The sequence below is a fragment of the Polistes dominula genome, unplaced genomic scaffold, assembly GCF_049000335.1.
Source record: "Polistes dominula isolate Pdom_NZ unplaced genomic scaffold, Pdom_raw_medaka contig_18, whole genome shotgun sequence".
NCBI classification, from domain to species: Eukaryota; Metazoa; Arthropoda; class Insecta; order Hymenoptera; family Vespidae; genus Polistes; species Polistes dominula.
In genome coordinates this window covers 4,852,233-4,867,592 of record NW_028301164.1, presented here as the reverse complement: position 1 = coordinate 4,867,592, position 15,360 = coordinate 4,852,233, and the positions used below count along the sequence as shown (strand labels likewise).

Genomic DNA, 15,360 nt, shown 5'->3' with positions numbered 1-15,360 from the left:
AAGAAATACAGAGGTGCTGCCGCTGTGGCTGCCCTCCTCGTCGAGTACAAATTTTCGCCGTCAGGCATGTGGCGGCCTTAGCAGCAGTCGACCACGCGTGCAGAGATCTTCCCCCACGTAGGAGTTTCCGTGCGCTTGCGCATGCGACGTTACATCTCGACGGCGGCTGCAAACACGCATGCGCATGCGACGTTACGGCTGTCATTCGCCAGCCAGCCTTCGCAGCAGTCGACTACGCGTGCAGAGATTTTCTCCAACTATATGCGCATGCAACATGACAGTTTGACGGCGGTTGTTTTTATGGACGTATCTATGTGCAACAGTAGGTATTGATAAAAAAAATTTATGTATTTATATGAATTAATGTCTTCTTTGTAGAAATTCCCTGTGAATTATTATGCGAATAGAATGCAGTTGCAGTGAGAAAAAATAATGTAGACAATAATAAGTTTAGGGGTAAAAATAATAATTTTGTTTGAGGAAGAAGCAAATATTATAATAATGTTAAGATACATTTATTTTTATCAAATAAAAAGTGATATACGTTGCATTTATTTTTAATCATTTAACAAACATAAATTATACTTATCGACTGATAAAATATGTGCTGCCATCTAGCAGTATTAGCTATTACTTCATTTTATCGACTGATGAAATATGTGCTTCCATTTATCGACACTAGCTATTACTTCATTTACCAGTAGATAAATATATGTGCTGCCATCTAGCGGTACTAGCTATTACTTCATTTACCGGTAGGTAAATATATGTGCTGGCATCTAGCGGTACTAGCTATTATCAATGAGCATTGACTGAACTTTTCGTAGACTCATGCATTGACTAATTTCTTCGTAGCTCATTGATTTTCATAAATCGAAAAAATTTTTTTCGTGCAATCGAGCATTGACTAAACTTTCCGTAGACTCATGCATTGACTAATTTCTTCGTAGTTCATTGATTTTCATAAATTGAAAAAATTTTTTTCTTACATTCGCGTATTGATTGAACTTGTCGTAGACTCGTGCATTGTAATAAGAAACTAATGCATACTGTCTTCTATCTCATTCTCTCTTAGGCTAAATTCTATAGATGTATATACGTTTGTCTGTTCTTCTTTTTTTAGTACCGTAGTTGTTTTTTTTTTTTAAATCATTCCCATTCTAAAAATGTTTTCACTTGAAAAAAAGAAAGGAAAGGAAAAAATTAATTTTCACGAGGGCGGTAGGACAAAAAAGTGGTTTGCAAACCACTGGTCTAGATTATTTTGTTGTCCTGCAACTGCATTCTATTTGTATAATAATTCACATGGAATTACAGGAATACAAAATTTGCTATAAGATTGCTATAAGAATAGAGTTTCCTAATATAATGTATTTGCCATTTGTTTTCTCAGTTTGTAATAACTAACATAAGATATGATTACTTTTGAAGAAAACGAAGACGCACGCTAGTGTTTGAATTTAGTAAGCTTAGGAGGAATTAAACACGTGTATACATATATATATAAGTGGTATATATGTGAGCGTGTAAATGTGTCCACGGTATCCGAGGCATCTCTTGCAATGATGGCGAATGTAGGTCCTCGGGTCGACATCTATGATACCTCCTTCTTTTCCTCCTCTTTCCTTACCTTTGGCGTCTTGTGTATGTACCACTACTGTTAAAGAATCACAGCTTGCTTCCAGAACGGTTTCTCTCCCCCACCAAACGGACGAACTTCATTGAGTCTCGAACAACAGGTGTTTACGTAGTAATAACCGAGTTTTATTTTAGAAAATATACAATATGAAAATGAATTTATTTCATTACAATTATGATCAAGGATATATATATCTACGTACTTATTTTTCAAATGAACAATGTATAATTATATGTATTCTTGAATTAGGCCATTTTGTTGCAATAAATGGCCAAATAGAATAGTTTGTGCAAGAAACAGGGTTGTCTAATTCAGGAAATGAGAAAGTATATGTATATTGAGTCAAGATCAGTAAATGTATTAATATCAGCAAAGAGAATGTGGAATTGGATCAAATATAACAGTATGATAGTAGGTCAAGACTCGGTAAAAGATAGATCCATATATGATCCATAGATGATGTTGCAACCATCTAATTAATGCTAAATTTTGTTCTATTTTTTATTATCTTCTACAGCATATGATACGTAGACAGAATAATTGAACATTTCTCTTATAAGGACGTATTACAATTAAATTAGTCCCAAACTAATGAATTGCAGAAAGAAAGAAAAGTTTGGCGTAGAGTTTCGCGTAAAGTTTCGCGTCTCTTGAAATATAAACAATTTCGATAAGCGAAAGTTAATTTCTTTCTCTCTCTTTCTGTTACCTCAGAAAGTACGTAGAAAACGAAATGTGTATGTAATGTAATTCGTTATTCAAAAATACCTCATTTTTTATCATCCCAAAGTCAAAGTAAATTAGACTTTTAAGATAATTATTTCTTTTATTTCTTTTTTTTTCAATTTGTCTTTGAAAAGACCCGCAGACCCGTATATATAGTAATAGACCGGTCGTTCGTTCGGTGCAACATATAACGGGTGGACAAGAAGTACAGTTTTCCGAATATCAGTAACAAGAGCAGTACAACCTATGCCACCGCCAAGTCAAGACAAGTCAAGTCAAGTCAAGTCAAGCCAAGACAAGACAAGTCAAGACAAGGCAAAGCAAGAGGTGACACAAAATACAACGAAGCTGGGCTACGTAAAGCCGGATCTGTCTCTTTCTCTCTTGCTCTTTTATCCGAGCTCACGCTTCCAGCTCGGAAATAAGGCGGCTACGAGATCCTCGAGTCTGGGTCGAAGTTGTAGAAAGAAGCTATGGACCCCGATGTAGTAGTATGTATTAGGAGGTACCGAGTCTATGACTCGGAATGGAGAATAGAGAAGAAAAATAGACAAAAATAAATGAACAAGAAGAAAAGAAGAAGAAGAAGAAGAAGAAGAAGAATAGGGGAAGGGATGATTCCTCATTCTTAGAGAATCCTCATTTGAATCTACCTTCATAATCAACCTATTCTTTCTATCTTTCTCCGGTCTCCTATCTACATATCTCTTTTTTTCTCTTTCTTTTTCCCCCTAATTATCTTTATCTGGTTTTGTCTTTCTTTCAACGTATTTCTTCAAGCTCCCTCCTCAGCCTCCCTCCCTCCCTTTCTCTTTCTCTTTCTCTCCCTCTCTTTTTGTCTCTTTCTCTCTTTCCCTGTTAGTACTCGACCTCTCGCTGGATATACACCTTTCTCCAGTTCCCAACACTTGGTGGGCCTTGGTTCTCCTTCAGTACTCACCGAGACACAGACAAAGTTACGCACCCAGAGAAACGTCAATCGGTCGGTTGTCTATTCGGTCGTTCGTTCGGTCGTCTACTCGGTCGTCTACTCGGTTGTCTATTCGGTCGTCGTCTACTTGGTGAGTCGAGTTACGGATAAACTCGCGACCGTTCTCCGTTAACTAGGTGAAACTATCGATCATTGTCCAAGATCATTCTTTAGATCTTATCTTTTCTTATTGCTATTGGTAGCTTCTTTATTCGTCATTATATATTTTTTTCATTGACTTTTGTCGTCGTCTATCATTGATAATAGAAAATTCAAGATAAAAAGAAGAAAAAGAAGTAAAGATAAGATTTGAACGTAATATTTTTGTGTGCTACTCCATGGAATCGACTACGTGATCACGTGGGGGTTGGTTTTGATGACAGTGAATATATGTATATATATTGTTTTAAGAAGAGAATTGTCAAACAACAGATGGGCGAAGATATGTGGCAACTTTTATTTACGAAACTTCTTCTATTTAGCATTGTGCTCTTAACTGTTACAGTTACTGCTCGTTCAGAGGGTGAGTGTTACATTTACATGCTAATATAATACTTTATAAGTATCTTTTTTATTTACTTCCTTATATTATTTGTTTGTAAGAATAACATTTATTTAAATAATAATTAGTAATATAGTAAATAATATAATACATTAGCCAAGAGTCAGCTTATTAGAGAAATCAAGATTGTTGTTTCTTCTTGTGATAAATTGTTAGTATCGTCTTCCATACTAATTTCACCTTAAAGATAAATTTCTAACTTTCAAGAGACAAGTCCCCGTCTCTCACGTTCTCTCCCTCCATACGCTCACTTCTAATCCAACCGGAGAAAAGTCCTTATGTGTCTCCTGCTGGCTTGGCATACAGGCAAAAGGGAAACTTTTACGCGACTTTTGATCGCATCATCTCTTTTCTCTTTTTTCTAAATGATGATCTCACGTTCGATAAAAATATACATTCAATATATCAATGACAAACATAATTTTCGTTACGGTCAGGTTTGGCAACAACAGTCATTCAAGGCTTTTCAATCCTTATTTTGATTATTTTTATACTTAAACTTATAAAATTAATAGTGAATGTTTTACATTCTTACAATCTAAAATATTCCACGGCCACCTTCCATTCTGTCGACGTAAGTGTATAAGTCTCCAATGAATATATGGATTATATAAGCTAGTAAAAACTTTCACATTTTTTTTTCCTATTAATTTTCTTTTTAAAATATCCACTTTTCGTGCTATGTTTTTTTTTAATTTTTTTTTTTATTATAAACGTTATCTCTGTCATCCTAGCTTTTATCCTTTATTGTTAAGAAAAACAATTATATCATCTAATGTTTCCTCTTTAAAATATCCGTTCAAATGTATCCATAAATATGATTAATGTCAACTATTGGATAGTGTGAGTTAACAATATCGTTTTTTTATTAACACATTTCTCATATATACATATATGTATATGATCCTGGTTATTACACTGAGAAAGCTACACTGAACTCGATATACTCGATTGCTTCTTGACTCATTGTGTGATTGTGAGAAACACATGGATTGCTGCATGGTGAGAGGATAAATATATCTATACGTATATATATATATCTCTAGTCACGTTGATCAAAACGCGATTCACGCAACTTTTGTTGAAATATTATCTTATAGGTAAAAGTCGAATATGAAAGACGTGCAAATATACACACGCGTACACATTTGTATAGATAAACTAATTCAAATAAATCCAGTTAAACGATTCGTCAATAACATTAATTAGATTCTTAACGGATTTGGCAGACGTGTCGTAAATTATCAATTGAACAATTTAAAGGAATGCTCGATCGATATTCATTCACTTCGATTTAATATTTGTTCTCGATCGAAGACCTAGATCTATCTAAATGATCTTATGCAAGTATGTAAACTAAAGAGGATACTAACGGATTCTACAAATCACTGTTAGGTGATTTTGCTAAAAACAATCTATTGTTTCCTACTTTGATATCAAAATTGGTATTATTGTTTGACTAAATTATATTTTCATTAGAATTAATTGTAATTTTACATACACATAAAGTATATATACGTATATATGTATGAGTGTACTTAGCAATATACCGTTCGTTGTTCATAGAATTGCAGAAATAATTTCAAACATATATCATCTCGAAGCAACAATAACAACAACCCGACGTCCTTCGTCGTAGGATTTCATCGGCATTTACCGTTGTAACGTGACGCCGCGAGTCCACTGCATTCTCTCCTACCTTCTCTTCCTTTTTCATCTTCTTCTCATTAGCATTCTCTAGTATTTTTTAGTATTTTTCTTTACCACCTGTGTAATCATTCTTTCTTCTAGTCAGATTACGGCACTTATCCATCATCATTGTCCTATAGGACATTATAATATCCGAACGATCCCCTACAATCCCGCGTCATCGTCATTTACGGATATTCACACATACACTTTTTTTTTTGCACTTATGTGCAAACTTCCTTCATAACTTTCACCTCTTTCCAATTTATTTCTTCTCAATTAACGCTTTCCTACTAAATCGTTATTTGTTATTTTAACGAAAAGATTTTTTGTTCAATTTGAAATCTTGCAAATTCGAAATAAAATGATCGAGACATTACAAAACGATTAATGATAATGTCATTGTAACCGAGTTTACGATAAATAAAAAAGTTACGATCTGTTTTTTTTTTCTTTCGCATTAATACAAAGCTTAGTACTCTATCAGACTGGAATACAAATCACTAACAAAAAAGTGGAACTTGTCAATGTAGGTTGAACTCGTGCCGTGAATCGATTACACGTACCTTCCTTAGTATCCGGTTGCAGTTATTGTTCATTTGGGATCAAGGTTAAACTTCCTCAGATATTTTGTATTTTGAAAGAAATATTTTAACCCATTACCCGCCAATGTCATCCCTCTTTTGTCTTTAAAGAGTGTGAGTATGTTATAGAGAAAAAAATCAATAAATATTTACTCTTGAGAAAAGTAACGTTAGATGACTGGACGTAATTGAAGTTGTCCTATTGAAGAAGAGTAAGTGTACATAAAAAGTAGACGTTAAAGTAGCATATGTTCGATTTAGCTCCATAAACTTGTGCGCGAATATATGTCTCGAATAGCGCGTGTCTATCGCGTGCCTATCGCGTGCCTAACGTGTTATACCAACCAACTAACTGTAAAATGATTGCACGCGTTCACGTAGGAGATCTAATTAATATACACCTATGCATATAATCACTAGGATTTCAAGAAAGAATGAAAAAAAGAAAGAAGGAGTAGCTTCATTCGTATGCGCATTACAAACTACATTCCGATTACATAACTGCCCTAATCCAGAAGCACAGTAAAGAATGAAAAAAAAAACAAAAAAATAGCAAGAAATTGGAACGTTCTCAATCGAATGAGTTCTTATAAATGGAGAATTAAGTTAACGAGAGACATCGATTTTATAAAAAGAACAAATTGTACTATTAGACAAAAGATTAAACAATCAGTCAATATATGCAAATACACACATGCACACATAGCAATATCCGACGATCCTTCCCACATAGAAATGTCAGATAGAGGGAACGTAGAAACGGGCGTGTCTTTGGTATGTCGTTAGGATCTCGTACGCGCTTTCGGCCTACATTATTTACTTATCCTTTTTATTTTGTTAAATAATACAAAAGAAATACCCTCTCTTTGGGATATGCACCGTAATGCATGCTGGGACATTTTTAATCCCAAATACTGCAACAAATTCATCCAATTTCTATTTTATTATCTGAAATCCTGTTCCGTAAAGAGTTAAATGATATAAAATATTTTTCAGGTCGTACTTTCTTTCGCGTTTAAAAAGAGAATGGCTAAACTATCGAAATTTTGATTTGCTAATAATTCTATATATAGATAAAAAGAAATGAACTTTTGTAAGGCCCGATATTATTCTTTGCAATAATTTGCAACAACGATAGGAAAAAAGCAAAATTGCTTAGTTAGTCGTAGTTAATGACACGGTGAGAATGTTGGAGGTGTGTGATCGAAACATTTCCTCTCCAACCGGGTTTACAGCTGAAGCAAACTAGTTCAAACACTAGTTGTACATCGAGTAGAATAATACTGGGATTTGGTAACGTATGATTGTTACAACTTACTTGAGTTCCCATAGTAAAAGAATACGTCAATAGTTCCTTGCAATTCATTGAATTTTCTTTTGATGTATGACTTTCTTATGAATAATTATAAATAAATATACTACACTTCATAATATACTACATATTGATTATAAAAAATGACAAATGACAATAGTTATCTTTTCGATTTGATTGTGAGAAAATGAAAATGACCCGTAGAGTCAAAAAGTGTAACGTAATTCTCATTCCAAGTAGACACACAATCGTCTCTTTCCGAATACTCATTGTCATACATCAAAGTAAGTAAGTAAGTAAGTAAGTAAGTAAGTAAGTAAGTAAGTAGGAAGAAGGGGTCGGTCGAATGTATACGTCAAATAGGTACGTGTGATACTTGCAAACCAATCGACAATTTGAATTTTAGCCTAGATAAGCCTTTAGATGTTTAAGCAAAAATAGTAAATACGATAGTTAAGGCACACATATTCATTTCACGTTTCCGTTTACTGGACTTTCCAAGCAAAACGAAATACTTTAACGTATCTCATACAGGACCGATCAAAATCAATGTGTTCTTATTTTTTCCTACCAATAAGAACTAGTTTTACGCTAATCTCTAATTTAACGTCTTATACAATTATGTAACTTTTTAGTTACAAGTTTTTACTTGAGCTTACTTCTTACCATAGATTGCGTATTCGATTTTCACATTTAATAATTATTAAATCTATTTGGGATTAATGTTAAATGTACCATAAAACTTTAACAATTTCCGCAAAAAACGAAATATATTGAAATTTAAACTTGTTCTCAAGGAAATAAAATAAACGAATTCCAAATTTTCAATATATTCGTGAAAGTAAAAACACGTGAACACAAAATTTCTATTATTAAATAGTTAAGTATAATTAATCAAAGTATAATTGAAGTATGATAATTATGATGATATAGAATAATAATTAGAAGAATAACAATTAATATAATTAGTAATTGGATAAGTTTTCCTTTTTTTTTTCTTTTTTTTAAATTAACGAGACAACCATATTCTCATATGCATTGTTTACGAAAAGAAAGTTTAATCTGATCATGTTTTTCACAAAGTTTTAGAGATGGTACAAGTTTTACGCATATGAGCAAACACAACCGTTATAATCATAGAAGGCAGTTGTTGGGCGAGTGTCAGTTGACATACAGTTATTTAAACATTGTATCTTCAAATCAAAATCATACTTCATTTGGGAATACTCTTTACCGCTATTACCCCCTTCATTTATAATTCCAAAAAGGTAGAATTTTTGACTGGAACGTTTCATTGAAAGATAAGATACCAAACGATAGAAAATACGAGTCACAGATGCTAAATAAACGCATTTATTCTTAGCATTTTAGTCTTCAACTATGGCCCCGGAGGCCAGGCCACTTTCTCCTTCGTCTTATTCCTATACACGTTCTTCCATTTAATATGCACACCAATGTACACGCAAATCTTTACTTTTAAAAAACCTAATACCTAGTGTAATATTTTTGTAGTGTATATTTATTTATTTATTTATAATTTTTAATTATATATTGCACTTGGCGTTATTAACGGGTGGTGGTTGGGTGGTTATCGTCATTTCGTCAATTCTGTATCCTTCAAACGGATAAGTTATAAAAAAGTCAATGTTATTAACCGGACCCTATGCAATAGAATTATGTTAAAAATGTGATTGACGCACATTTGACGTATAAGGTTTCGTTGAGCTAGTCGTGCAAGTTAGCGAACAAAAATCAAACCAAAATGTTAACTACATTCTAAATGATGACGTTTATAACTGGACTATAGTATATATACACATATGCTGTATACTAGAAAGAAGGAACGATGTTAATTCGGTTTATTCGGTATATGAAAGGAACAATATTTTCACAATCGTTATATTATTCTCATAATAGTTATACGTCTATACATAATACGAATGCTTTTGTTTTAGTTTGATATGGAGAAGAGACAATACAAGTATTACATATATCGTATGTAAGGAGAAAATAATAAGTAGATCTTTGTTGTTTTTTTGTCTTTTTTTTCTTTTTTTTCTTTTAATGAAAATCTCAATCCCACGATACAAATTAAGACGAATCCTCTCGCTTTGCTCATTACGGTGCTTTTAGTGAAGGAGAAGAAGAAGAAGAAGATCCTTACACGACGTAACCGTTATTATTTACTCAGTCAGTCAGCTACAAGGTACTTTCATCCTTATGCAACGGAACCAGATGCTATCTGTCTTCCTCTTTCAAATGCCTTCTTACCTTTGCGAAATCATCGAGCCCAAGCTCTTGGAAACTATTCTCAAGTATCTCATCTTCCGATTCGCATCAGTAAATACTCATCATCAGATCATTTGTTTCGTTTTCTTTTTTCTTTTTTCTTTTTTCGATTCGATCATAAATGAGAGAAAAAGGGGGGAAAAATGAATACCCAAAGATATGATTAATCTTCATGAGAGATTTGTACACGTTGACACGAGTCAAAATATTTCTCTTTATAAAACTGATTAAAATGATATCTTATAGGGTATAGTTTAGTTTGAAACGCGCATTTCCGTTTTCTTACATAATTTTTAGAAAACATAAGATGATCGTAAACATGTAAGATTTTTTTTTCAATTCTAGACATTACATAAGATTTATATTAATTATTTTACAATATTTAATTATGATCAATATAAAAATTCAGTTAAATATTGTTAAATATACTTTAACAACTTATATTATATATAAAGTTAGTTTTTCTTACATCCAAGAACATCGATGTAACACACGAGAGGTTTTTCTAGAAAGGCCAGTGAAAGCTTAAACTGCTATCTAATTTGGCACGCTAAGGTGTTGAGAACTTATCAGATGTATTTTTTTATGATCATTCATTGAATTTCAACCTATGGTATTCTCGTATAATATCCTGTATACGTAATTACAAACGAGCTACTAATTAATAATTCAAAATAGGCTTACACATATAAGAGACAAATATATTATGTATTTGTAAAAGAAAATATTTGTTTTAAAAAATATATTCTACCTATAAACGATAGATTTGTTATGGGCTTAGAGACGTTTCTGCTACTTGTACTCTTCGGACCGTGTAAATATGGTTTTACACGCGATCCAAATTGCATGTTACATGTTACTTACGTTACTATACACTCAATTAATATAGCCGGGACTATTTTACCTTCACTGCCATGTGCCGCAGTGGTGTTTCACTTTTTTTCTTTTTTCTTTCCTTTTTCTTTCTTTTTTCTTTCACATTTCTCCAATTACTTCAATTACTTCCTGGAAATATATATTTTCCTTTCGAGTTCAGATCTCTCGTCGTTGTTGTAACAAACTATTACATATCCCTTTGTGATTTTAACATTGAAAGTTTTGATTAGCACATTTGACGATATTATTTCTTTTAGATATTACACAAGCTCGTTCGATCAAGATTCAAGATCATTTCTAGTGACACTGACAACATGAGAGAATCGAATTTTTTTCTTGATCATACGTTTTTCTTACTAATGTCAATTGAAAGGTTAAAAGAAAGTTGAAACACCTAAGGCATTTCTATTTAGACAAAAATTTAAAAAAAAATTTTAAAAGCATTAAGTTTCGATTGTATGCTGACAATAAGAGAAATCTATCGAAGAGACCACAAACATTTTTCCCCTACCTATTTTTTTAAAACCTGTATACCAAAGTGGGTCAAAAATTCCACTTTTATTTTCCAAAGAGATCAAGCTAATCGTTTGAGAAAATAAGAAGAGAAACGTTGTATTCCTTATACATTCTTGTCAAGGCTTACCCGTAGGCTAAAAGCATGTAACTTTGCTACAACAATCTATCAGATAGAATACCTATATTGCATAAATAATACTAAAACGTTTGCTTAGATAGTCAAATATTTACATTAACAATCTGGTCAGTGGAATTTACTATAAAATCGTGTCTCTCACGATATTCTATACACTCTCTTCTTGGTATCCGCCATCTTTGATGCTTTCTGCTAAAGAATGGTATTCATCGAGCATAAGTTATTATAGCTTGCGAAATGACAACTCGACGAACGTAATTCTAGAGCAGCCATGAGAAGGAGAGAGAGACAAATTTTTATTTGTTGCACGTGCAAAATACGCACCTACGAAAACAACGAGCAGATATATACATTTTGATTGTGTGTAAGTACGTGGACATTAACGATGCGAAATCACTCATACACGAGCAAGAGGAGTACAACGACGACGAAAGAAACGAAACGAAACGAAACGAAACATCGCATAGAAAGTGTCTGGGAAACTGCAAAGGTGCGACGCCAAAGGACTGATGTAATTCTCATGCTTTCCCTCGAGTCATCGTGATTTCTCGTGTCTGAACCCTGACGACGATCGCCATCGAGCTAGAACGAACTAAAATGAGTTAAAATTTCTGCGACATATTTCAATACCTTATCCTTCTAACTTCAAACCATTTCCCACAACCAAAATTAAAATAAAATGCGTATGAATAAATGCGGCCTTGATGAATGAACAGAGCAGGAATGAGAAGGAATGAGAAGGAATTTAATATCAATCGAAAACCTAAGGAGAAAGAAAAAGGAAATCGACTGTTAAGGTGATTGAAAATATTTAGGTCATCGATGTAGGTTAATTCTTCATAAGAAAGTAACTTTTTGTATAAGATGTATACACAGAGAGAGAGAGAGAGAGAGAGAGAGAGAGAGAGAGAGAAGCAGGTGGGTTATCCTCATTGGTTCATCAACTTGAAGAGTGTCTTCACTTTGATCGAACAATTTTGCTTTCGGTTCCCTTCTTGTATCCGCAGCGGAGAAAGCTGCATTTGTTACTCGAACGAGAAGTCTTCTTCGTAGGTATATATATATATGTATTGAAAACTATTTATGAACTTTAATATATACAGAATGAGTCAAAAGTTTTGAGATTGAACAAATTCCTAGACTAATGTTCATCATTATCTTATTTTACAAATATATAAAAAACGAATATACTGATAGAAAGCTATAATAATTAAAGATTGCTTGTGATTTCTTATCGATTATTCATACATATAGTATATACATACGTATATAAGGTATAAATATTTGTATGAATTATTGACGAGTCGGAGGACTCGGAAATATAGAGAAGTTAGTGTGTCGACCCGTTATAACCCTGAGGCTATCGGGCTCGGCCTACATCTTTACTGTTCATGGATGCGAGCATTGGGCGCACACTGTTAACTTTGAAAGAACAACCAAACTGAAGGAACCAATCCATGAACAATAGGTTCATGAATTTAATTGATTAATAACGTTGTTGGATATTTGAAGAATTTATCAATATTTATATGAAGTGAAATTCGTTTGTACAATTCTTATTCGAATCGAATGTTATTCAATGAAGAGTGCCAACTTTCTTCTCGATGAATACTATCGTTCTCTTACCTTCACGGATATACTGTTATCGCATGGCCTTAAGAAATTGATATAGTATACCAAATGTCGATTATTAATCATTTTATTTTTATTTATCGACTAATTTTTAAATCATCGCTAATATTTTCATTTTTATATTACATGCTATCAAACATTATATATTTTCTTTATTGAGATTTGAATATGTTTGATCAGGCTTATAAATTATAATAACGATTAAAAAAGAAAATAAATGTATTGGATACAAATCTGTACGAGTTATCAACAATTAATGAAATACTTTAGTGGTAAAGTTAAAGGCAAAATAAACTTTCGCTCAAAAAAGAAGGTCACTCTTAAATCCAATCCTGGTACAGGTTGATCGGCAACGAGAAACGATCACTGGATTCTTGAATTAGGTCAACGAATCTTGACATGACTTATTATACATTTATTTCAAAAAATAAATCTTTACGTTAAGTGTACAATTTTCTATAGTATTCTCAAACGAAGACCATATGTAAGGTATCTTAAGATTGTATTTGAAAAATTGAAAATTTCAACAATATGTAATATGTTTTAACAAGAATTGATGTATACGCATGATTTATATGGTTGGAAATTTCTGATGTAATCCAGAATACTTTTATGGTAGTTTCGCACGAGTAAAATAGTCTCACAGTTTAACCCTTGCAAGGAAAATCCATGGAGAAATCGCATGAATACACACGTGTATGTATAAGGTGATATCGTCAAACGTCACAGCATTCTTCTATGATATACCGGGTGTGTCCCTGTTAACCTCGCGTCCACCAGCTTAAATTACCTCGAAGGAAAAGTAGGCGGAAGAAATCGTCAAGTTAAACGACTAATTTTCATTACATTGCTTGTTTACATTATGGTTGACAATGCGTTTAACATCGATCGCTCTAAGTGAGGAAAAGTTGTTTCAGATATCAAGAATTTCATGTCACGTTGTAAACATTTCATTATCGTTTTTAATTGAATACCCTGCATTATGAAGTCATCGTTTGAATAATTAATACCTACTGTCCTTTTTATAGATGTGTTGAAACTACTGCTAAATGACATTTCATTTAATTAACTAAATAAAACGATAGGAAATGATTCAACAAATTCTTTTCTAATGATAACTATAGACATTTATACTTTCTATTTATATTGAACAAATTTATTTAATATTTAAAAATCATATTATATATATATGTATCTTCACGCTACGTTAAATTGAGAATTTAAGAATCATTTAGTAGAGTCTTATTTTAAAGTTGACCAACAGAGCGATAGACCGTAAATATCTAGGAACCAATCTCGAGTATGTACCGTGCACCTTAATTCTTTTTTTTTTCCTTTTTTATGTGTCTTGCATTTCCTTGCATTCTTCTTTTTTCTATTGTTTTTATTATGCACCTATGTAACTATTTTTGAATGCATATGTTCTACTTATGTGAGAAACAGAAAGATATTTATAAATTAATATATTCCTTAGATTTTGAATTATATGTACTACTATACTATTATACTAGAATATTTAAATTTAAAAATTACTAAAAAATATACTAAATATTAAATTTAAAGTCCTTTTAAATTTATTATTTTCCAACTTGAGAATGTTAGTAAGTTATGATATTTTTTTTTATTGTGTTTACGGTCTTGCAGTATTTGCTATACGCTACACGTGCGTCTGATGAATAAGTGGCAGGGTACAATCAGCTAAAACACGTCTTTGGTATGCGATGTTCTGCTCGTGTGGTTACAAATCGTATCCTCTCTCATTATCATGGTGACATTTATTGCCAAGTGGACAACAGAATACTTTGGATGAAAAAACACGAGACTTTCCTTAAGAATTTTTCACGATATTTCGTCTCTTTGCGAAAGTTTTTAAAAAAGGGATATACTATAAAAATAAATTCACTCATGCCACTATACGCGCGTACAATTATTTTTAATTTTTTAAATGAGAATTAAGATAGAGATCGTTTTATTTTTTTTTTTAAACCTACAATTTAACAAGGGTTGAGATTGTTTTAAACTGTTGGTTATTTTTTTTTTTTTTTTTTTTTTTTTTTTTTACGTAGTTCTTGTTAAGTTACAATTCCCGGAGATTACGTTGCAAAGCTAGATAACTTAAGAGAAAAAGTAGAAAGTACTATAAAACTCAAGGAGACGTCGAACCAGGAATTGATCTCCTGTTAAGATTTTTTTCTATTTACTTGAACGACGTGAAATATTGATAGTCGTGCGATTATGACGATATAAGAAAGAATAATATTGTTTTGTGAACTAAGAGTATAAAGATATTATATTACGGAAATACAATATCAATATCAATGTGAAAGAAATTTCCTTATTTTAAGTTTAAGAGACAAGTTCAAATTTAAGGAAGAAGAAATCGATTATGTTTCTTTAAATAATAATTATTTATCCTTTAATTCTAAGAC

The 15,360-nt window shown here is 32.3% G+C and overlaps 1 protein-coding gene and 1 long non-coding RNA gene across 2 annotated transcripts in view; both read left to right on the top strand.

The window, feature by feature from the left end:
* The first annotated feature begins 131 nt into the window (after nucleotides 1-131).
* On the top strand, nucleotides 132-550 carry LOC149030516 (uncharacterized). Its single transcript, XR_016178687.1, has 2 exons — nucleotides 132-322; nucleotides 379-550. It is a non-coding gene; the product is annotated as an uncharacterized LOC149030516 (long non-coding RNA).
* A 3,217-nt stretch (nucleotides 551-3,767) lies between these two features.
* The window catches only part of LOC107071358 (uncharacterized), a 37,796-nt gene continuing 26,203 nt past the window's right edge, over nucleotides 3,768-15,360 (top strand). The window contains exon 1 of the mRNA XM_089178862.1: nucleotides 3,768-3,858. Within this exon, the coding sequence (XP_089034988.1) occupies nucleotides 3,768-3,858 (91 nt within the window). The remainder of the gene's footprint in view (nucleotides 3,859-15,360) is intronic.